At 36.1% G+C, this 24,797-nt stretch overlaps 5 protein-coding genes across 5 annotated transcripts; 3 read left to right on the top strand and 2 right to left on the bottom strand.

The window, feature by feature from the left end:
* The first annotated feature begins 43 nt into the window (after positions 1-43).
* Positions 44-1,680, top strand: LOC128018741 (protein mago nashi homolog). The gene is made up of 5 exons (XM_052604470.1): positions 44-294; positions 647-705; positions 806-916; positions 1,023-1,105; positions 1,450-1,680. The coding sequence occupies exons 1-5, from the start codon at positions 204-206 to the stop codon at positions 1,547-1,549; spliced, it is 444 nt and encodes a 147-aa protein (XP_052460430.1). The 5' UTR covers positions 44-203; the 3' UTR covers positions 1,550-1,680.
* A 438-nt stretch (positions 1,681-2,118) lies between these two features.
* Positions 2,119-6,199, bottom strand: LOC128018740 (carnitine O-palmitoyltransferase 2, mitochondrial-like). Its single transcript, XM_052604469.1, has 5 exons — positions 5,839-6,199; positions 4,936-5,016; positions 4,726-4,832; positions 3,336-4,640; positions 2,119-2,911 (listed from the first exon to the last, which is right to left on the bottom strand). Exons 1-5 carry the CDS (start codon positions 6,021-6,023, stop codon positions 2,583-2,585), a joined length of 2,007 nt encoding a protein of 668 aa, XP_052460429.1. The 5' UTR covers positions 6,024-6,199; the 3' UTR covers positions 2,119-2,582.
* A 380-nt stretch (positions 6,200-6,579) lies between these two features.
* Positions 6,580-12,514, top strand: LOC128018738 (protein-serine O-palmitoleoyltransferase porcupine-like). The gene is made up of 15 exons (XM_052604467.1): positions 6,580-6,983; positions 7,347-7,501; positions 8,017-8,209; positions 8,387-8,430; positions 8,554-8,735; positions 8,830-8,960; positions 9,142-9,159; positions 9,507-9,521; positions 9,616-9,741; positions 9,931-10,031; positions 10,336-10,412; positions 10,497-10,560; positions 10,775-10,860; positions 11,050-11,160; positions 11,261-12,514. The coding sequence occupies exons 2-15, from the start codon at positions 7,366-7,368 to the stop codon at positions 11,360-11,362; spliced, it is 1,386 nt and encodes a 461-aa protein (XP_052460427.1). The 5' UTR covers positions 6,580-6,983; positions 7,347-7,365; the 3' UTR covers positions 11,363-12,514.
* On the top strand, positions 12,488-14,126 carry LOC128018739 (SPRY domain-containing protein 4). The gene is made up of 2 exons (XM_052604468.1): positions 12,488-12,760; positions 13,304-14,126. Exons 1-2 carry the CDS (start codon positions 12,631-12,633, stop codon positions 13,840-13,842), a joined length of 669 nt encoding a protein of 222 aa, XP_052460428.1. The 5' UTR covers positions 12,488-12,630; the 3' UTR covers positions 13,843-14,126.
* LOC128018737 (glutaminase kidney isoform, mitochondrial-like) lies at positions 14,120-24,797 on the bottom strand. The gene is made up of 18 exons (XM_052604465.1): positions 24,178-24,797; positions 23,981-24,068; positions 22,891-23,012; positions 22,232-22,361; positions 22,061-22,140; positions 20,687-20,850; positions 20,226-20,284; positions 18,452-18,484; positions 18,300-18,358; positions 18,125-18,191; positions 17,994-18,044; positions 17,705-17,881; positions 17,396-17,527; positions 17,216-17,308; positions 17,048-17,109; positions 16,893-16,969; positions 16,408-16,471; positions 14,120-16,334 (listed from the first exon to the last, which is right to left on the bottom strand). Exons 1-18 carry the CDS (start codon positions 24,348-24,350, stop codon positions 16,145-16,147), a joined length of 1,821 nt encoding a protein of 606 aa, XP_052460425.1. The 5' UTR covers positions 24,351-24,797; the 3' UTR covers positions 14,120-16,144.

The following is a 24,797-nucleotide window of genomic DNA, read 5'->3' as shown; positions in this document are numbered from 1 at the left end:
ACGCAAAACAGGTTCGGGGAGGTCGCATTGGGCCTACTTGCAGCATCATCATCATTGTGCGACCGGTCTCTGACGTCACACCGCGACCTGCAGTAGTACGCATGCGATTCCGTATCGGTCGTTCCTCAAGCCATTTATCGAAGGAAAAGTGTGCGTGCGGTAATTTAGGTATATTGTACCTTTCTTAAATACTGTGCACAGTTATGTCCACGAGTGACTTTTATTTGAGGTACTATGTGGGCCATAAAGGTAAATTCGGCCACGAATTTCTGGAATTTGAATTCAGACCAGACGGTAAGTCAGGCGCCAACTTAGCTTGCTAATATGCTAACAGCCTTTCTATTGAAATCTGTGTTTGCTTTTTTACTAGGCCGAAAACGTTTTTCTAGAGCTTTTTGAACTTTTATTACTGGTTAATTTGTGTAGTAACAGAAAAGTAGAGGGACTGTTTGTGTAGAAAAACAATTTAATATGTTAGCTAACATTTGAGAAAACTGCCGGTTTTCCTTTATAATTTAGTTTCTGCTAAGAATTTGTTCTTTTTACGCTATAATATTTCAGTGACGGTTAAATAAAGAAGAAAGAAAGAAGCTTTCATATATCATATGAGTTTATATAATATGATATGCATTTTGTTTTCATTCAGGCAAACTGAGATATGCAAACAACAGTAACTACAAGAACGACGTCATGATCCGAAAAGAGGTAAAGTCAGCTGCGTGATGACGCCAAATACAACCAACGTTAGGTAATTTTTGTTGAAGAGCAGGCTTTGTAACGCTTAGGTATTTTTCCTCTCTTTCAGGCATATGTTCATAAAAGCGTGATGGAAGAGTTAAAGAGAATCATTGACGACAGTGAGATCACAAAAGAAGACGATGCCTTGTGGCCTCCTCCAGACAGAGTCGGACGTCAGGTTTGGAGGAATATATATTTTTGCTTTCATTTATTTGACCTTTGCTCTGGTCTCCATGTGTGGTGTAATACTCTGCATCCTAATTGCTCTTCTTTGTGCTTTGTAGGAACTGGAGATTGTCATCGGTGATGAACACATTTCATTCACAACTTCCAAAATTGGATCTTTAATTGATGTCAACCAGTCCAAGTAAGCATATTTCATAAGCAACCTCCTCTTGCTTACACTGCTTTACTGCATTTTCACATCTGCCCTATTGTGTCAATCTTGAAACCTGGCATTGCAGTAAACAAGCATTATTGGCTTTTGAATGATAAATTGCTTGTGATGCATCATATTTGCAAATTATTTAAGATAAAAAGCATCTGCTAAGTGATTTACTGTAATGCAGTTCTTTTCTGCTTAATTTGTTCTGTATTGTCATGCAATATATTGCTTTCCCTTTTCTACTCTCAATTAATGCAGCACTCTGCAGTTTCACTGTTTCTTCTCTGTATTATAAGACTGATAATATTTGTGATCTTGATCATCAGGGACCCAGAAGGGCTCAGAGTTTTCTACTACCTGGTCCAGGACCTCAAATGCCTTGTATTCAGTCTCATCGGCCTCCACTTCAAAATCAAGCCCATCTAACTACCCGATTGCTTTTATTCTGGATGAAAGTCATTTTTTAGTTCTTGTTTGAGCTATTTTCAACATTTGTATATTGCTTGGTGGTTTCGCTTAGTTTTCTTTTTTTCTAAATAAATACTTGTTCAACTGTTGATATGCTTTACATTTCATTTAAGAACATTTTAAAGTTCAAAATATCTTTTCAACACCTTAATGTCAATATTTGCACACTACAAATACGTGCTGTCAAATAGAAGGTACAATATGTACACTACAGGTTTTTAGTTTGGGGTTGGTGAACTTTTTTTTTTTTTTTTTTTTTATGCTTTTGAATGTCTCTTATTCTCACCAAGGCTGATTTATTTTGTTTTAGTAAAAAAATAGTTATTAATATTATTTTAAATGTATTTTAAATCACAATTTATTCCTTTAATGGCACAATTAAATTTCCAGTCTTGTGTTAAATGAAGCGTATCTTTTTCCAGGATTTTGTTATCAATGTAAAGTAAAAAAAAAAAAAAGAAATATTTTTTATAAAGATTTTTAAAAGTAAAATCTTGTACTGTTAAATATTAATAAATGAATATATATATTTCTAAAATCTTACCCCTTTTTTTAATAATCATGTTACAAATATTTACAATCAGAGTATTCATAATCATTTGTTGTTACATCTTATAAGGCACTGGATAGGTCTTTAAATTATATTAATTACATAAAGCTGCTCATTGAACTTGAGGGGAAATACACTGCAAATATTTCAAATACATTTAAGGACATTAGCTTTTCACATTATTACCTATACCCCATTACAATGACTAATTTTTGCTTCTGGATCAGTCATTTAAGCATGAGTTCAATATCAAGCAGTCACAGTTGTCTGTCTGCACAGTGCAAAACATCAGTTCTACCATCAGCTTTAAAAAATAATTGTGTCTTTAACAGTTATATTGAGTCCTTATCTAATAAAAGTAAAATTGAAATGTCAAAGGCTAAATTTAGACTACTCCACCTACTAAGTGCTTCAATGAATTTCAACACATTAAGTGCACTTTCAGTGAATGGGGTTTCCATCAAGGACTGTAAAAATGTCTTCCAAAGACTTGTGAACACACTTAAGGAACTCATGAACATTTCTGGCAGGATAGCTGGACACGTTACACCTGATCCTATCATCGTGGACTCCATATCCCACTCCGAAACCATCAGGCACTACAGGAGCAAATCCGCCCATACTGACCGCGGGGCTGGTGAGAGTACTGGTCGACAGAACGTTGTGGTTTATGGCGACATATGCTGGATCCTGGAAGAAACTGGGCAGGGCCATTCCTTTTGAATTAGCCAGGTAGCGCATGGCAAAGAGATGCCGATCAAAGCCTTGACCTAGATCGAGAAAGATGATGATGATGAAATATATACGTTGAGAGTGAACTAAAAGATCTAATTTGATGCCCACCCTTCTCAAACAATATATGAGGATGGAAGGATGGTCATCATTTACTCACGCTCAAGTCATTCCAAACCTTTATGACTGCATGTCTTTTTTTGTCCATACAATGAAAATCAGTGGGGTCTAGTGCTGTTTTGGACCACATTAACTCATTATATGAAAAAAAAACCTTTACAAATATCTTCTTTTGTGAACAACAGAAGCAAGTCAGTCATATTGGTTTGAAACAATGTGTCAATGAATATAATGGCATTTTTTATTTTTAGGCTAATTTTAATAACAAAAATAAGTCTGGTCCTCCTAGAATCATAAGACAGCTCATAAATACAACTGACAGGTTGTCAGTGCTGCACTAACCCATTGCTGCCTCTTTAGTGAGTTGCCCGTGATATTTAGAGCATTCATTCAACAGGCCCTGTAACTGCTCTACAGTGTGCTGTCTGGGCTGCTCGACGAATGCCTTGGCACAGCGCTTTGTGTGGATGCTAGCGGGACGGACGGTTTCTGTGCGCCCATGTTTAAAGGCTGCGGTGCTACAGGACTCATATGTGGCGACCGTCTGACCGTACTGCCGTAGGAAGCCCATCTGGAAAGCCAACTGTGCGATGGCATCCGGGCTGAGCTTCTTCTTTTTAAGTTGCTCTTTTCCACCTTTCTTGAACTCCATGGCGTCGATGGTGAGCTTTGACACCGCAGCCTGGAAGTTCTCTTTTGCTTTCGTGATTCCAGCTTTTAACTCTTCATTGAGTTTAAACTCTATTCGGCGTACTGCAGAGGAAGAGTCCACCGCTGCAGGCTGGGATCCAGGCCCCACCAAAGGCTTCTCCGTGGTGTCCTTGAAGACCTCATTCTGGAAGCGGAGAATGGCCATGCCATCACCCCAAGAGTGCTCAAAATGAATGGCCGCCTGTCCGTCTTTAGCCAATATGATACTGAAGGACTTGTCGTACCAGCGGTTGCAGCCGTCTCCGTGAAGCATGTTGTGGGAAATGTGAATATGGTCTCTCATCACCTCCTCATCCAGGCAGAGGCAAAACAAAGCAGTGTCTACTAAATGTAGAGCTTCGCCATTTCCAGTATCCAGTAGTTTCTGTCTTAACCCTGCCCAGGTGTCTCTATTCTCACTGGTTAGAACGCCCAAGGGAAACGCAGGAGCTTGTGTGGGATCTGTTAGGATGTATTTCAAGTGAGCCTGAACCTCAGCAGGCTTTATCAGGTTGCCGTCCCGATCCAGCAAATCAAACACATATAGGTTGCCTCGTCTTATTATTAGTAGGTGGCGGCCCTTGTCGCCTGTGAAGAGCTGGTCGCACTTGTACTTGGGTATTCGTGTGGAATTAAAGAGGCGGAAGTACTGTGACATATCCAGAGGATAGGCATTCACCATGTAGGCTCCAAACCATGAGATGGAGGGGGGCACCCATCGGATCAACCTCTTGAAACTGTCTGTGTCACTCTTGGCAGGGTTAAGGTGAAACACCTCTGGCTCGAGTAGACCTGCACAAAGGGTCTTCATGAACCGGGTGGCTGAACACACCATGTTGGTGGCTCGCACAAGCTGGTCGTTGTACTCGGGTTTGGGGTCAGGGTTAAAGGACATGAAGGGGTTAAAGTTGAGCACAATAGACTCCCGAGCTGACAAGTACATGTCAAACCATGGAGCTGCAAGAAAAAAAGGAGAAATGTATTAATGTTGTAACAAATAAAACAGTATTCAATTGTTATTATTTGTTACTACATCTCCCACCTGATATATAGCTGGTGTGCTTGTTCTTCTTGTCTAAGGCCACAAGTTCTTCGTGTAACTGCTTACCTACACCACTCTGGAAATCCTGTGCTACTTTCTCTGTAGTACTGATGGATTTCAGGGAAGCAGAAGTCAGCAGAAAATGTTTAAAACATTAAAAGTTCATCTGAATATGACATTTAAAAAATGATATAGACACTTTTGGCTTGCCTGTACTGTTCATCGTTCAGCAGGGGTCTTTGAGCTGCCAGATACCTCCGTATTGTGTCTTCCAGTTTTGGGACTGGCAATCTGTAAACAAGAAGTTAACTGTATATATTTTGAGAAACATATTCATTAAAAGTTATTACATTAAAATTATACAAATATTATATAATGATTTGTAATGTACTGTACACAATTATTTGAAATTTTTATTATGTTTCATATTATTTATATTAATTGTATTGGGAGACATTTTACATACACACACACACACATACACACACACACACACACATACATATATATATATATATATATATATATATATATATATATATATATATATATATATATATATATAATTAAAAGTTTTCTAAAGCATCATGTGACACTGAAGACCGGAGTAATGGCTTTTTTGCTTTCACCATATTATTATATTAAAAAAGTTAACTGTAATTATATTTTCTATGACGTAATAATGTTTTCTGACATAGGCGACTTTTTTTTTTTTTACATTTTTTATTAAATATAAAAAAAATATTAGGTAGTAGTATATACAGCCTCACCATCAAAAGGCCAAGACGATGAGAGTACATTTTATTTTATTTCTCTGAAGGCCTCTACAATTTACCACGGACCAGTACTGAGGGAACTAAAATTGAAGCAAGGGGGCATATTTACGTGTAACACCATGTGCCCATCTCCTTTCCTTTGCAACCAAAACGTAGACTTTGTACTTTCACCTACATTCTCTATTATGACCCAAAACTTTCGTAGAATAAAAAAAATAAAATAATAATGCTATTTCCAGCTAAAATCTAATTCAACATTAAAGATTTATTATCAAATCCAGGCAAAAATGAATAATATGTTGTGGTTCATATGTGTGATTCTATGTAATTCTCTCACCTTGGTAAGCTCTTCTGGTAGTGCATGCTCGGGACGACACTTCTGTGTAAAAACTCAACCCCAGCTCCATCCTTACTGCTGTATTTACGTTTGGTGCTCGTTAGAATTGACAGGGGAGGCTTATTCCTGAACAGTTTTAACTTGCTCAGTGCTGAATTATATTGCGTTGAGAGCAAACCTGCCATCGTACAACTTGGTTAAGAAGTTATGAACTGCGTATTTTTCTTAAAGCTCAACAATGCAGTCTGACAGATCCTGTCGCAAAAGAAATAGAAACAAACGTAAAAAAAGTGATTTTCAAGACAAAATTTACGGCAAATATTTGAACTATTTTAATATTTAATTAATTACTCCCGCCTCACCACCTTTTTCAAAATAAAAGTCAGATCTATACAAACAGGCCATTTATATACAAAACACATGTAGGCTGATAGGTTGTGCATCTAATATTCAGTTGCATTTGTCATTGTGTTAATTAAATTGAAACTCACAAACAAACACAAAATTCATATTTTATATTTACATTTAATTATAGAAATGTATACAAATAATCTTAGTCTTTATATTTCGAGTATTTATTACATTTTCATATTTTCATATTCATATTCATATTCAACGTGCTATCAAAGCGTGAGACCACAAGCTCCGCCTTTTTGTTCTGATCCTTTCATATGATTGGTTCAGACACAAATAAGCAGGAAGATGATTGGTCATAGAATGTCTCTTTGGGATGTTGTAAATTCATGAACGACAGACCGCCTCAATGGGTATCATCCATCAGTTGCATAGCCAGCATCATTTGGACCAATTGTGCCGGAAGCGCGACACAATTCTCCATATTTAGATTAGAACCTAGTAGAAAATGATATAGCTATATTTTAATTTTAATGTAACTAAAAGAGAATGTGTACAAGACCTAACATTTTACAGACCCACAGACGTATTCTGCTGCGGTTCATCGTTGTCTGAGTTGATAGTGGGGGTGAAGCGCTCATCCAACAAATTGTACATTTCAGCTATTATAATTTCCATTTAGAGGCTAACAGCACCTGTCGCCGATATTACAAATATAGCTTACATCTACGCCGTTCAGACCGTGCATGCTGTCTGCATTGCAGTGTGAGTGTATTTAACATCTTGCAGAGGTAAGCTCATTTGGACATTGCTACACAGCACAGCATTATGTATCATAATAAATATATTAAGAGTACCAACAAGGATGATTTTCTTTTCCATCCTGACGAGTATAGATTTCTATTATGTAATTCTAAAAGCAGTAGGCCTATCTATTTCTAAAAGCTGTTGGAATCGATATGTGTAATGGGATTCAGCTATTAACCCTGAGATTAATTTTACAAACACTATGTTCTGAACTCATTTCAGCCTTGAGCTTATCTTTAACTTTGAGGCTTGCCCACAGCATCTGTCATTGTTCAGACCAAATACCCTGACTTTACTGATTTGCTTATTAATCTACAACATCTTGTTTATGTTATTTTATTTCTCAGTGTCTTAACAGTCAAAGCAATGGGAGTTCTAAGCAAACAGCAGTTCTTCCAGGAACTGGGATCCGGTTGCTTGCTTCCGACTGTCCAGCACGGTCTGGAACAAGTTTGGCAGCTGTTACTCATCTGCCTAGTGTGTAGGCTGTTGTGGAGATTGGGTAAGAGGGTTTATACAACACATCAAATGTACTGTAATGTTTTAATCCAATAAAGGAATGGTTCTAAAATCAAAATTATTTACTCTCTCTCTCTCATGTCATTCTAAACACTTTCTTTTCTCTGTTACACCCATGAAAGACAATAGTCTCCAGATGTTTTTAAGCCCCAAAAAGGAAAAAATAAAATAACAAAATAAATATAAAAGCAGCAAGTCAGTCTTTTGAAGCCATATGATACAGTAGCTTTGTGTGAGGAACTTGCTTGACAGCTGCGATCACCATTCACTTTCATTGTGTGATAAAACATTTTGGACATTCTGCTATAAATAACTTCTTTTGTGCTGCATGGAAAGAAGAAAATGAAAAAGAAAAAAAAACATGTATGTGAGAAAACTGATAGAACTGTCATATTTGTGAGAACTATTAATCCTAATAATAAAGTTAAATATAAAAAAAAAAAGTAATTAAATTATCTTATGTTACATATTATGTTTAAGCTGTATTTCCTCTCTCAGGTCTGCCCTCTTTCCTGAAACACCTGAGTACAGTAGCAGGTGGTTTTTATAGTCTTTACCTGTTCTTCGAGCTGTACATGGTTTGGGTGGTGCTTCTCAGCCTCCTCTGCTACCTCATCCTCTTCCTGTGTCGCCACTCGAGCAGCCGTGGACCCTTCCTGTCCATCACTATCCTCATCTACCTCCTTCTGGGGTATACAGATACATCCTCTCTGTTTCTTCATTTCTGTTTAATACAGGAAGTACAGTAGTCAATTTGAGTACAATGGGTATTTATACACACACATATATATACAATGCCCTTTTTTATAGTATGTAGGACCTGATGAGTCAGAGATACGGTGTTATGATTCTGTTCTTTCTGTTTCAGAGAGTTGCACATGATGGATACAACAACCTGGCATAAAATGAGAGGTCAGTCTTTGATTGTTTGTTTTATTACATGACATCAGTGACCATTAGACCAGGATTGTATGTTTGTTTCTTATACTACATTGTGAGTAAATTTAAAAAGAAGTAGTTGTTGTGGTCATGTAGGTTCCCAGATGGTAGTGGCCATGAAGGCGGTTTCTCTTGCCTTTGACTTGGACAAAGGCATAGTGGAGAATTTTCCCTCTCCAGTGGAGTTTATGGGCTACATTTACTTTGTGGGGACGGTCATCTTTGGGCCTTGGATCAGCTTCAATAGCTACACAGATGCGGTAGAGAGTCGAAAACTTGTGAGTCTCAAAGTGGCAGACTTTGATTCTAATCTAGCATTAGGTGCTATATGATGTATCTATATTACATTATCTACATTATCTTTTTTCATAGAGCGTCTCCTGGTTTTTGAAGTCAGTCTTCAGCTGTGTGAAGAGCCAGCTCTGTCTGGTAATTGCCAATTGTATTGCACCCTATCTCTTTCCCTATTTCATCCCGGTCTTTGGAGACAAGCTGCTCCGCAAGTGAGTATAAGTTTAAGTTGAGTAAAATGATGTCATTTTTCAGTGAGCAATGAGGTGTAAAGTATGGACTGATTCTTCTATACTTCTAATATCAAATCTGTTAATGTTAATTGTTGTGTTGCTGTCTATGACTTAGTTTTTTTTATATTTGACTTTTCTGTTTTTTATATTCTTTCCTCAGTAAGAAGCGAAAGATGAGGTATTGTCCTATTTATATTATTCATACATTTATACATTTCAATCATTTGGAATAAAGACTCATTTTCATACAAACATAAAACAATTTTATTTTCAGAGTCACGATCTTTCAGAAATAATTCCGATATGCTGATTTGGTATTCAAGAAACATTTGTTGTTGTTATCAATGTTAAAAACACTTGGCTTCTTATACGTCTGCTAAATGTACTTTATTTTTAAAACAATTAATTCTTCTAGATTCGAGAATTCTGTAGAAACCGACGTTTATTTTGATCTGCTTCTGTCCGTTTATAAAATACATTTTGGATTGAGTTTAATAATGCTTTTCATTTTGTATTTCAATGCAGGGGCTCTATGAAAAGGTAGGCAATGCACAAGTCTTTAAACAGTTTTAATGTCTCTGCGGATCTATCTGTAATCTGTGATTATCTTCAGCTTTGTGATTCTCCTCATCAGGTGGCTACAGGCGTATGAGAACACCCTGTCCTTCCATTTCAGTAATTACTTTGTGAGTTACCTTGGTGAGATGACCACCACACTGGCAGGTGCAGGCTTCACAGAGGAAAAGGACAATCTTAAGTGGTTTGTATTAACTATACAGATTCACATACTATCAGCGTCAGAAATTAAATAAAGGACATACCTGTAGCAAAAATGAGAGTGAACGTGACAAACATGCCCTAATTACAAATGACTGGCAAACCCAGAATTTATCAATCCTTCATGATCGTCCATCATTTTTTTTCTCAGTTTTTAATGCAATTTTTTCAGGGACTTGACAATCGCTAAGCCTCTAAACGTGGAGTTTCCCAGGTCTATGGTTGAAGTGGTCACTTCCTGGAACCTGCCCATGTCCCGCTGGCTCAACACCTGTACATGTTTTTTTTAATTTATTAATTAACTTATTATGTATGCATTTCTTTCTTTCTTTTTATTATTTGACTTCTTTGTACTTTACTCAAGTATGCTTTTGTATAGGTTTTAATATACTGTTCTAATGCACATACATGCTTATTGGTTTTAATTCACTCTGAAATAAATTAAATATGTAATATGTATTTTACCTCTTAAAAGACTTGAATGACATCATTTTATTTAGAGCAGGCGTTTGTGTCTTTTCTTTTACCTCCATGTAAATGGGTAAGCCACATTTCTCCTTGTTAATTTTTTTTTTAGATGTGTTTAGGAAGGCTCTCATCTATGGGAGCTTCACAGCCGTTATCTTGACATACACAGTGAGCACCCTGCTACATGTGAGTGCATTTTGGCTCAGTTCATTTGAATTGATTGCATTCTTTCTCAGGTGTAAGTACAATATTGTATTTATGTGCCTACAGGGTCTAAGCTTCCACATCGGGGCAGTATTATTTACACTAGGCTTCATAACATATACTGAACACGGTGAGTATCAGTTCAGGTGTATTTGTTTAAGCATAAACATGTATTATTTCTGAATTGACTGTGTTTTCAGTTTTTTACATTATCTAATACTTCTGTCATATGTTTTAATCAGTTCAAACGCATTATGTTTAGCAGTTCTGCTGACAAACACATCTTTTCAACGTATTGATCGCAGTTGTGTGTTTAATGGACTGTGCCTTTATCTGTGTTTCAGTGCTTAGGAAAAGATTGTCAGTCATTTTAAATGCATGTGTCCTCTCCAAGAGATGCCCATCTGACTGCAAACACCGACATAAAAAGGTGTTGTATGTGTCATTATGGCTATAGAACCACATGTGCTTGTGAATATCTTTAAAAAAAAATTAAAAAGTCCAAATAAATTATTAAGACTTTACTAAAAAAGATTTTATTTTGCCATTTTTTTAACCATTTTATATTAATATTCAAAAGATTTGTAAAAAAAATTTTTACCTCTTTTTTTTCCTCTAGGAATTTTGGGTATATCTAATTAATGGGGCCTTTAGAATGTTAGCAGTACTACATTTAACATACCTGGGCTCAATTTTTGGCTCCAGCACAGATGACACGGATTCTGATGAGGTACAACTTACTTCTCCTGAAATGTTATGACCCCTGCCTTCTGCGCAAGTTATTTTTAATGATTTGTTACATGACATAAATGATTTTCTTTTGTTCACAGGACAGCATGGCCAGCCACACCATTGAGAAATGGACACAGCTGAGCTGGACAAGCCATTGGTTGACCTTTGGCCTTTGGGTCCTGTATCGCCTTATTCTTTGAATACTGATAACAACATAGACAAGGAGAGATTGGGGGAGAATAGCAATTACTGTAATTGTATATTTTTGATATGGCTTTCCTGTAGAGAAATTATGGCCGTTTATGGCATCACTGTGATCTCTGGATGAACGTGACTGCATATCAGAGTCCTCAAATCCAGGAAAAAGGGATGTACAGGTAATATTGATCCACTCCGCCGTGGCATGATTAAAAAAGTACCAGGATATTTTAAAGTTTTCTAAACTACCTTAAATACAAAGAAGCATCAAGACTTTTTTAAAAACCACAGCAATCCTCAAGTGTGAAAATTTACTTCCATTGCTAATGAATTGATCAAGATTTTGATAAGACATCTTGTAGTTGTAGCTGGTTTTGTTTGATGGTTTCGGATGATTACTTTTTAGGTTGAAAAGAAGGTAAATATTCTAATTGCTTGTTACAGAAGCTCTAAAGTGAAAGCACAAATCAAGTTTGGTTTGGTGCATTTGTGCTGGTTTGTTTTTTTCCGGCCCACAAATGGAGTAATGATTTGTTCATTACAGGTGTCATGTGTGACAACATGCCATAAAACTTCATTTATAGTAACTTCATCTTCATAGGCCTCTGAATTAACATATGACATAGTTCACATTCTCACTTTTGTATGAATTTTTTTATGAAGTGGTGACTGTAAGTCTCTGGGAGACTTTGAAACCCTTTGAGACACTCAAATGAGAAGTATTTGTAGTATTTGCGTTTCTTATATTAGATTTTTTTTATCTATTAACAGAAACAAGAAATGGGCTAAAGGATAAATTTACAGATTTATTGTATTTGTTTTCAGTGTGTTTATTTTAATCTTTGTTATTTTATTACTGCTATTTGGTAGTAAACAGTATTTATCATCATCATCACATTAAATTAGATGGATTGTTTTTTAGTGCCAAACAGATCAACAATCAATCATCACACTGCTGATTCATTTCAGGTGTGTTTTTATATTACTTTTAAATTGATTTATTGTGTTTAGACGTTCAACACACTTTCCCCTGAATCACCCTGCTGTTAATCCGTCCCTATACTTTTATTATCCTAGTGGATAATAAATAATTTTGACTGCATTTTGTATGTCTTACTGCCAAACTGTATAATAAAACATTTTTCATATACACAGCCTTCATGTATGTGCGTAGCGCTGTGTTTTTTACAGTAGGGGGCAGCAGCGCGCAAGCATTTAGACAGCGCAACCTTGCGACAGAAACCGAAGTAAAACCCCCAAGTTGGACAACATGGCGATGTCCTCGTGCATGTCTCTTCTTTGCCGTTTGACAGGCAGATCTTTAGGGTCCGTACTCGGTCACGGCCGCGGAAAAACTCTCACAGCTCGGAGATGGTATATTAGTGCCAGTGCAGGAAACAGTGAGTAAACGCATGCTCTCCACGCACCTCACTGTTGACTCCAGTCAAACCGGGAGCTCAGAGGAATTGAAATAATATTTCAAGCTATAATTTCACGCCAAACATCTTTTTTTTAAAATTAATTCTCACCTGATGTTGCACGGAAGCTCAGTAATGTAACATGCAGAACACAATCTGTTGTAGATAGCATTTAATAGGACATTGTTATCATGTAACATATGTTCTCTCACATCAATACTTTTATCTGTTCCCATATTACAGTTCTTCATGATGCCAGCAAAATATCACATATAGCTATTGCTATTACTAATTGTGGCAGGGATTATTAATTAATATGGTATCTTCTTCATGCAATTACATGCTTTCAGAATATCTCAATTTTTTTCTAACTTTTACAAAAAAAAAAAAAAAAAAAAAAAGAGGTGTTGCACTTTGGTACTAGGTAACAACCTAACCATAAGGCTGATCTCCCATTCAGAGCAGTGGAAGTCCCCAAGTCCCCAACCATCCTTATTCATTTGTCTATTTATTTATTTATAACAGATCTGCAGTTTAAGCTTGATGAGCAGACAGCTCACAGCAGCCTGGACCTTTTTAAGAAGGACACGGGTGTGATCTATCGAATGCTTGGTGTGGACCCCACTCTCGTGCAGGACACCCCTCTCCGATTCCGGGACTGGGCTGTGGTTCTCGCTGACACCCAGATTGACTCTGGACGCCACTACTGGGAGGTCACGGTGGAAAAGTCCCATGAATTCCGGGTGGGTGTGGCCGAGGTGATGACATCACGTGATGAATGCGTGGGCACCAATTCCAGTTCCTGGGTGTTTGCGTTTGTCCAGAGGAAATGGTTTGCTATGACCACTGGCAAACAGGTCCCGGTGCCATTGGTAGGGAATCCCGACCGGGTCGGGCTCTTGCTGGACTACGAGGCTGGACAGCTCAGTCTGGTGGACATCCAGAAAGCTGAAGTGCTGTACACAATAAAAACACAGTTCCGCGCGCCCATCTGTCCTGCGTTTGCACTCTGGGATGGGGAGATACTCACACACTCAGGACTGGAGATCCCACCAGGGCTTTAGTGACTCTTGTTCATTCACACATGGATGCTACATGCCTCTTAATTGATAGAGAAGATGTAGGGGCTGACTGTGGAAATCAGTGGGAACATAGCTGTTTTTTTTTACTGCCATTAAACCAGATTTGAGCAAGATTTGTCTGTTCAGCTGGTGAATACATCCTCACAGTCTACTATTTGTGTGATGCAGATGAACTAATAAATCCATACATGCACATATAAACACTTGATATGCTTAAAAGTCATTTCTCATTTTGCATCAGTTTTTCAATAAAAAGACATTCTTTACCAGTGATTTTATTTATTTACAGTTTATACATCCATTTTTTTTCATGCCTCATTTCATGTAATTCTGTCCACCTTACACTTTTTCCATTTTCATATGGAACAAATACACTCCTTTAACTATCTGAACTTTTATTTTAATTAGATTTTTTTCAAAACTTTCAATTTTGTGTACAGCAATAAAGTGAGTCCACGTACCAAGTTTTAAATACATTCATTTTTGGCAAAATACACACCAGATGCTTCCCAAGCGGGTTCAGTTAAAGCTTTCATGCCTTACATTAAAATAAAGTCTTTTAAATTATACAATACCATACAAAAATGTCTATTAACAATATTAGGAAATTCAAACATCTTAAAAATAGTTCAAATATACAAATACTTGCTCATAATGTTTAGCTGAAGATTATTAGTAATCTAAATGACATGGAAATCTTTGTCATAGGGACAACTGGGCCAAAGTTCACATTATGAAGAGTACTGGTTTGCTAACTTCCTTAAGGTAATATGACCATGACTTTTCCAGTATGGTTTCCTCATAATTACTTTTTTATATGCATGCATGCCTTTCTTAAAAGATAGCCTGCTTAATTTACATTAGTAGTGTACTTCTTAAACTAGGCAGAGTCACAAGATCTTCCTATGAAAGAAGTTTTTAAGATAAATTCCAAAAGATTTTGATTATTTTTGAATAATTATATTGAAATTTTTAGCAATTTTTCAATTTGAGTTCTCAAACATTTTCTTAGGAACATCTTCAAGGGCAACATTCCTTAAAATGTCAGACTTTTATGTTTTATAATTGTATACTACTGTAGTTTGATTGTGATTGCCTTATATAATATAACAATTTCAATAATATATCTTTTTATTATGATATATCTTAATATGCATTTATCCATCTATTAACATTTTAGATGGAAAGCCGTTCACAATCCATTTTTTTTAAATAAAAGCAATTATGTAAATGTAATCTTATAACAATTTAAAATAACTTTTTTGCATTTGAATATACCGTATTTTTCGGACTATAAGTCGCACCTAAGTATAAGTCGCATCAGTCCAAAAATACGTCACGACGAGGATAAAAACATAAGTCGCACTGGACTATAAGTCGTTTTTATTTAGAACCAAGAACCAAGAGAAAAAATTACCATCTACAGCCGCGAGAGGGCGCTATATGCTGCTCATTGTAGACTACAGGAGCATTGAGCAGCATAGCGCGCCCTCTCGCGGCTGTAGATGGTAATGTTTTCTTGGTTCATGTCAAATTAATTTTGATAAATAAATCGCACCTGACTGTATGTCCCAGGACCAGCCAAACTGTGAAAAAAAGTGCGACTTATAGTCCGGAAAATACGGTATTTTATATTGCAAAAGGCTACATTTTAAAAATGCTTATTATTTGAAACATCCCCAAAAATTAAATTAAACATTTCATCTTTAGGGGTTTAAGAATTTGAATACTTACATCTAGTCTTAAGAATGCTTAAGATTCTCTTTTCTTAAGATTGTTCTGAAGTATTTTGGGAATACAGAATACAGTCAGTAACTAAGAAGAAAATAGCAGTTAAGAAAGAATTTTAATCTGAAGAAAGTTTTGTGAATCTGGCATCTAGTTATGAAGGTTACTGGCTAAGTTAAGTGCTTTATGTAAAAATACTTATGCAGTGATAAATGTGAAGGGAAAGGAAGCTTCTGCATTTCTAAATTGGTCCAATCACAAACCAAACTATCCTTGAGGAGCTGTACCAGAAATGACCTGGAAGAACTTGGTAGATTCATAATCCCACACTAGACTGATGGAGGTCTGAGAGACTACAGTAATGACCATCTTAAACCATCAACAGAAGCTAGCTGAGGTCTACATACAGCAGAGCTTTGGTTTGAAGCACTATCTCTGTAACACCTGCGCGCACCTGCTCAGCATGTCCTTACACAGGCTTTGACATAAATCTCACACCCATGCTCCCCGGAAGTCATGAGAGACTGAAGTTTGGGATGTTCATGGTAGTTCTTGCTCATACTAGACCCTCCAGAGTCTCCATGCTCTTCAGTTCGTCTGCGTCCATGGTGGAATCGGGACACGTGTCTGCGCTGAGCTCCTCTGGCATCAGTGTGTGTGTGTAAATGCTCTGGTACTCTTGTAGTACCTTGACCACGGCGTTGTGCCCAAACTGCATAGCGTCATCAAGAGGTGTGTTCCCCCATCTGAAGAACAGATGCTTTTTAATAAAGGAAACAAAAACAGAAAAAAGTGCTACAGAGGGGAGTTCTGCCGTACCTGTCCTTTGCATTGGGGTTGACTTTGCAGGTATGCGTTAAAAACTTGACCGTATCCAAATGCCCTGAAATCAGAGTTTTAGAGACCTATTAATAAATGACTTGTTAATTTTCTATATATATAACAATTTAAAATTACAGTTCTGTATTTTAATATATTTTAAAATGTATTTTATTCCTCTGATGACAAAGCTACATTTTTGAAAGCCATTACTCCAGTCTTCAGTGTCGCATGATCCTTCAGAAATCATTCTAATTTCATTTTATATAAAAAAAAAAGGGGAAACTGGAAATATTTTTTTCAGGATTCTTCAGTGAATTCAGTGAAGCATTTAATTAAAATAGAAATTCTTTGTAACAATATAAATGTTTTTACTCTCACTTTTGATCGATTTGAAACATCCTCGCTGAATAAAAGTATTAATTTCTGACCCTAAACATTTAAACGGTAGCGTAAATACACCAAAAACCAAAAGGCCTTATTACCTTCCGCCGAGGCCACATGTAGGGCAGTACGGGTGTCATAGTCAGTCAACTCCATGTTAACCGCAGAGAGAGCGATTCTGTGAAACAAATGAATATCTTCTCGTGAAAAGGTTTCAATATGTTTTTTTTTTCAATAAAAGAGAGAAAACGTTTACCTCCTGAGAGCTGAAACATCACCAGTGTAAGCAGCAAACATCAGGTCCACCACAGACTTGTTCTGTATTATAAATATAATGATTCATCACAACTCTGAGCTAGCTCTCATCTTTCAGTTTTTCTTTGTTAGCATTGTGTGAAATGGAAAATGTGGTCAGCGGTCTCACCCTCTCGTGGCCTGTCTGTCTGCGAGGGTCTAACTTCTTCGTAAAGTGTCTCAGGTTGTCATAGTTGTGGAAGTTAAAGAGGGACACTAGCTCCTAAATGAGAAACAAATTCAGTTAATGGCCCCGGAGAAAAATAAAGAAATAGAAAGAGACACAAAAGTGAAGGTCACGGAAAAGTACCTGGCAGAAGTGGATGCCTCGGATGCTATTGCCAACACGGTCAAGAGCTGGAGACCAGCACATAACCCCCATGATATTAGGAACCACGAGCAGCACGGCACCAGACACCCCAGATTTAGCAGGCAAACCCACCTGAGGAAGAGAAACAAACAATAACACTGATTTTATTTAAGTAATTAGCTGAGAATTAAAGAAAATTACTGAAATAGTTTCATCTAGCTGTAAAGTCCTGTGTACTTTACCACACTGAGGAATTCAGCAAGCAATTAGGTTGCTGTGTGTGTGTGTGTGTGTGTGTGTGAGACTCACGTGAAAGGCAAACTGGCCGGAGAAGTCGTACATGCCACAGGAGTGCATGAGACTGAGAGTGTTCCGGACGGCCTCGGCACTGAGCACACGCTCGTCTGTGATTGGACAGATGCCTCCATTAGCCAATGTGGCTGCCATGACGCTTCCAGACTCACATGTCACCTCGATAGAACACAGCTAGAAATGAAATAAAGTCATTAAAGAGAAACATTTTTGTGATTTAGTATGAGCAATAATAGCAAGTACCGTTATTAAAGACAGTTTTGTGTCAGAATGACACCTGATTTACCTGAAAGTAGAAGTCAAGGGCTGCCATCATGTCAACTCCACTGGGAAAACACTACAGGAAAAAAAATGAAGAGTAGCAGGTGAGATAGCAATAAAAATCCTTTCAATATGCTTATGAAAAAAGACACTCACTTTTTTCTCTTTGAGATAATAGCCAATTGCATAGTTCCTGTCACCGGTCTCTTTCTCTGACTGGAAACTTTAAATATTTAAATATCGGTACATATATTAGTATGCAACGAATTGCAGGTTCAGCTCTTAAAGAGTGTAATTTGATATAAATAATGAGGTTATATTTAAAACTCACGTCGCATTACTGAACGCAACATATTCTCTGCCAGACATTCTATTCAGATAATCCATCATCTGCCCCACAAACAGAAAATCTATCTTTATAACAAGCGAGACAATGACAAACACCTGAGATAGTTCACATGGTGGAGATGTTGCAGTACTCACAAAGTCAAACTTCTCTGCCTTGTTGGAACCAGGCTTTAATAGAGACAAAGAAGGAGAAAGTGAGAGAAGCAGAAATACTATACTGAAAAACACTTTAAAGTACACTTTACCATAGTTTTAAAAATGAACAGAATATAATGTTTTCAGACACTTAATTGCTCATTTTAAATGATTGCTGAATGGTAAATTAAATTATTTTTAAATGTAATTTGTAATTTCAATTTAGTGCATTTAAAATAAATCCACTTCAAACGGAATATCTAATCAAGGAAAAATATTAAAATAATTTTTACATCTTTAAAGCACCAAAATAGAGTATTTAAACATGATTCCAAATGTACTTTAAAGTATAACGTTTAATTCGGCATTTTTACAAAGTGCACATTTTAAGTATACTGTAGTCTGTCTTTAGTTGCCTTATTCATATAAAACCAAAATTTCAAAAACCCATTAGAAATTTCTGAGGGCTAACTCATGGCTAATGCTAATATTTTTTAAGAAAACAAACTGAACAGCTCTACAGACAGTCAAAAAGATCCAGAAGGAAAGAGTCAGATCTTAAACACATTGAACATTCACAACATTCCCACTGTAATTTTTCACATTTAGTCAAATGTACTAAAAATGAACTCCATATAAATAAAATAAGTTATTTTGTCAAGCAAAAAACAGCTAACAGTGATTCCAGTGAGTGATAAAGTTTACTTTGGAACTGATCCAAAGATGATTACAGTTCAGTATTCAGACACATGGTGGCAGTGTGCACAAACGTGTGCAGTAATGGACAGCACAGAAAAGAGTGGTATGATATGAAATCTAAACTGTCTTATCCTATAAAAATCCATAGAAATCTATAAAAGGTTGTGAGCTTGCTGAATATATATTATGCATGTAAAACTGTAAATAGCATCTTAAATGAGAATAAATCTTATTGTCAAAGAAAAGATTTTGCAAATGTGGACATGATCATGATCAGACATAATTTTCATTACATAGCTGCAGTAAACATGCTCAAAGGACAGATATAAAGCCAAATGATTCAACATGAACTAAATGTACTAAATGTCCCTAAATGGTACTGGGGACAAAGTTCCCCACATATTGAGTTTCATATGTCCTAAGGTTTGATGTTAAGGTGTGGACGAGGTCCAAAGTGAGTTCCATGTGTAAAGGTCAGTGCTATGGGATCACAGCTGTGAGATGTCTTCATTTTAAAAAGTACTCCTGTGTGTCTGTGCTCAGTGATATTGTGTAACATAGTTCAAGACATAGGTCAAACTAGAAACATGGAGAAAAAGTGGGGAGTCCCTTAATTATGCACGCAGTTAGGTATTGTTTTTTTCATATCAGTTAATTTAAACCACTGAAAACTTTTAATCTTCCTTTGCAGTCTTTTAAACACGCTGAAAGGCATATTTCTCAGCACATCTTCTGATTGGCTGCTAAGCCACACCTCTTGACCACTAGCTGCTCTTATTTTGCCATTTCCAAAAGGACCACTCACTCCCCCATTACACACAAACACACACCTTATCAGCTATTTAAAACCAGGTCAAGTGGACAGAAATATCATTTTGTCCAATTAAGAGCACTTAGTCTTTCACAACAATAATTTCTGATATCAATAACATGCAACAATGCTGTTAAATATGAAGTAACTATTCAAGGCTTGTGTCAGTGTAAATATATATATATATATATATATATATATATATATATATATATATATATAAATATTAAATAAAATACACCTTAAACCTAAATTAAAAAGTACCTTTAGGAGAGAGCTGATTACAATGGCTCCTGCATTTACCATGGGATTATGGGGTTTATCTGGGAAACAAACAAATTTGTTTACAAATGGTAACAAAATTCAGTGTCAGATTCAGTACAAACTGCAGATGCAATGTTCCTCAGAGGTGAGGAAATCCAATGATAAGTTTCATACTGAAACGACATCTGACAACTGACAACTGTTTTACAGCTTCCTCTTATACTCTGACATTGTGTTGCAATAAAATGCCCTAAGCCTGTGATGTCGCTAATTTTGAGTCACTGCCATTGGTTTGAACTTCTGCAGTTTTGTCCAGGGCAAATAAGAGAATGATTATAAAACATAAGTATACTGACATATATATGTGTCGTTTTAAGTGTCCAAATACTATTCAAGACCACTTATTTCTATTGTAGCCAGCATCTACAATAGAAATGAAACAGAATGTGATGGATTCTCACCCTCTTCATCTAAATAGAGTTTGTTGAATTTGAGGCCACTGGGTTCTTTCCCCACATATCTGTGCACATGTTCAGTGCCAGCCTCGTGCACAGCCAGCGCATACTCCAGAGGCTTCACACATGACTGCAGACAGAATGGTGTACTGCTGTCTCCTATAGCATGCCTGGGGAAAGGGAAATAGAACAAATGTAACATACAATGAGGGAAATGAGAGAGAAAAGCAAAAGAAAAACTAAATTATCATTCAGGGTCCAGAAAAATCAGAAAGCAGTACATTCAAGTGAGATTTGGGTTAGGCAGGTTAATAAAACAATCATTTGAACAAAATTATCTATATAATATGATAATATGATAAATTTGATGTTAATGATATATCCATGATTTAAAGACTGTCAAAGAATCGAATTCATTACAACACTTAAAAAAATGTTATAGAGACTGAAAGACATAAACATAAAAATAAAATAACTATAATAATTAAATATTAATAATACTTATTTAAATATAATATATATATTATGAGAAACATATTGTGAAATATTGTTTTAATATATTATCATTCAAAGGTTTGTGGTTGGTACAATTTTGAAAGATTTGTTCAAATCTATCGATCAAAAATACAGTAAACTGTAATATTGTGAAATATAATTACAATTTTAAATAACTGTATTTTTTATTTCAATATATTTTAAAATGTAATTTATTACTGTGATGGAAAAGCTGAGATTTTAAAAAGCCATTTCCCCAGTTTTCAGTGTCACATGATGCTTCAGAAAACATTTTCATATGCTCATCTGGTGCTTAAGTAAAAAAATATATATATTATTACCAACTCTAAAATGATTTTGCTGCTTAATATTTTTGTGGAATTTTCATATTCTCATAATGATAAAAAATAAATAAAACACAAACAGACATTTTTGTATCATTAAATATTACATTACATGTATATTACATATACATATATATATATATATATATATATATATATATATATATATATATATATATATATATATATATATATGTATATATATATATATATATACACATATAATATATATATATATATATATATATATATATATATATATATATATATATATATATATATATATATATATATTTCACTGTCACTTTGATCAATTTAATGCATCCTCGATGGACAATATTATTTAAAAAAATAAATAAATAAATAAAAAAAACTAAATGACCCCAACATTTTCAATTGTAATGTTTTTATGTTCATTTATTTATTTATTTTTTAAACCACAGTTATACATGTATGTACAGGTGGACCAAAAAGTTCATTCTGGACCCTTCTCTCATCACAAAGATGTGAGTAAAGACAGTCTAAAGAAAGTATATTTTACCTTTGACCATCCACTGTGCACAGAGAAACTCCCCACAGGTCTGGACTGAACTTAGCTAACTGTGGGATGTAGTTTGCTACCTGCGTAAACACACACATAGACATAGAGGTGTTGACAAATGTGTTTGTAATTGTGCTTCAGAAACAGTGATAAGGAAAATCGATGTCTTACTTTCCCTCCTTTCTGAGCCTGTGCGTTATAATACAGATGGTTTATGAGAGAGGTAAATGCTTCGAATTCTGGAATGATAAACTTCCTTTGGAAAGCTTGAGTCAGGAGGACTATGTTACTGCCAACACATCTAGAAACAGAAACACACATATGCCCATGTGACACAACTGTGACTTAACAGCCACCTGTGATCTGTAACAAGTTGTGCATGACCGAACATGATATTTGATCCATGTTTATTAACACCGACAGAGCTGATTTAAAAGCCATTTAAGCGGTGCCTCACACGATTAACAAACACATTATCACTGCTTAACATTACTTAACTCCAGCCACACACGCTCCAGCAGAACGCATGTACACAAACATACAACTCAACAGGTGGCTTGTTGTATTTACCTCTGTTGGAGAACAGAAAGTCAGGTCAAGAATTTATAAGTGATGATATGTGTGTATGTGTGAAAGATGAACTGACTGCTTGTGTTTCCAGTCTTCCAAGAACAATGAGATATAATTTATCTATAAGGGGCATGAGTATGTGTGTATATCATAACAGCTGCAGGTCATAAACAGTAAGTGATGCTACAGCATATCACAAAAATCTCACACAAACACATACTCTCTCTAGCTTTGAATTGCAAAGTCAGTTTCACACTTACTGTCTGAACAGCTCCTGGTCCATCATTGCTGTTCCAACAGACTCCTGGACAGCTTGGTTGATCTGCCGCATGCAGTCTTTCAAACGGGGGTCAGAGGTCAGCAAGCCTGTGCTCCTGAGTGCCTAAGAAATACAAGAGCACATATTTCAATACTGGAACAATTAAATCAATTTAATTGTCTCAATTGCTGAAAATTCAGCTTTGCTTTCACATAAATAAGTTACATTCTAAAATTTATCTAAACATTCTATAAAACTTTTTTTAAATTGTACAAATATTTCATAACATAAGAGACTTCTTTCAAATACATAAAAAAAGAAAAATCCTGCTGAACCTAAACTTTTGGGTGGTAGTGTACTTGCAAGTGTAACAGGATATTATTAAACAGGATTTTTTGTTAACATTGATAAATTGTTCGCAATAAGACTAGGAATATATATTAAATCAGTAAATATATTATTATTTTTTATTTTATGTTTACTTCATCATAAACAGAAACTAAACACTTGTAAGGTATAGTAAGATAAAATAAAAAAAATGAAGAATTATGGCCTGTGCCCTGTATATTTACAATAATTGTAACATGAATTTCTTTAATCAAAGGCTAGAAATATCACGTTTTTATGGTACAGTGCAACAGTGTTTACACTAGTCAAATGAAAGAGTTAACCATCAATCATTTGTTAGGAACAATGTTTTTCTTGGTCAGTGATATATAGCATTTGAGCTGTTAAACTGCAACTATGGTGGAGATGACCATCATATACAGACATAACAACCCCATGCACATAAATTATAACAACACACCTCTTAACACTTTAATGAGTGTCTATTTCTGGGTGGCATGTGTACTGAAGCACGCACACACACACATGCACAAAGAAGGTGCAGTATACTTTGTCTGGAAATACAGATTACATATTTTTATGTATTCCTCCCTGTAATATAAACTCATAATTTACTAAATGTAAAGCATGTGGGTACCTGATGTTTACATCATGTATTTTATTCCCTTTCCCTCTGACTGTGAGTCACTACAGTACATGCTGACCAAATCACACACATGCACAATGTAATCAGTGCAACTCACAGCCAGGAAACGTCCCACTGAGATTTTCTCTTCTCCATGAGTGATAGTGTAGAACAACATGTCCTCCAACCCAGAAACATTCTTCTTACTGTCCAAAACACAAAACAATACAGAAAGCAATGTATTTTTTTTAATAATGCCTTTATATTATCTTTATGGCAACAGAGCCAGCAGGTAACGCCTCTCTGAGGATTTACCTGTACGTCGCGGCGTCCGTCTCTGTGATCACGTGCTGATGGCGTGGATGCTGTCCTGGAGATGCGCTCGTGTGCAACAGCCAAGCAGGTGAGTGTCTTCTGTCCAAATTTCTAGTGTTCCTAATGAGCAGAATACCAGTTCTGGACGCCCGTAGGGTTTTAACACAATGCATAATCAATCCAGAAAGTTTGTACTTCTAAAACAGCGACCTTTAAGATCTCTAAAACAGTCTGAATAAACAGCGCGTGTCTTCTGCTTATGAATTCCTTCCTAGTGGTTCAGATTGCCTGATCGTCCCACGAGGCACGGGAATGACTTCTGTTGACAAATTTAGCCGGTAACCGAGGAATCATAGGCAGGTGAGGACAAGATGTTAGGGGCGTGGCGGTGGGAGAAAAAAAGGAGATGGGTCATTGGTGGATCCCAGAACAGACGAATATGTAAATTATGTCAATAGTAGAAACTATCTATGTATGCAACTTAGGGCAGACTTACTGAGCCTGGGCATTTTGATGCTTAAAATCTTTGACACAAAATCAGAGATAAGCATTAACGTTACCAGAAATAACCAACATTTACTTTTGAACTTGAAGGGTAAAAGAATTAAAGGTAAAAGAAA

The sequence above is a fragment of the Carassius gibelio genome, chromosome A8 (assembly GCF_023724105.1).
Source record: "Carassius gibelio isolate Cgi1373 ecotype wild population from Czech Republic chromosome A8, carGib1.2-hapl.c, whole genome shotgun sequence".
Taxonomy (NCBI): Eukaryota; Metazoa; Chordata; class Actinopteri; order Cypriniformes; family Cyprinidae; genus Carassius; species Carassius gibelio.
This window is presented reverse-complemented; position numbering and strand designations above follow the sequence as displayed.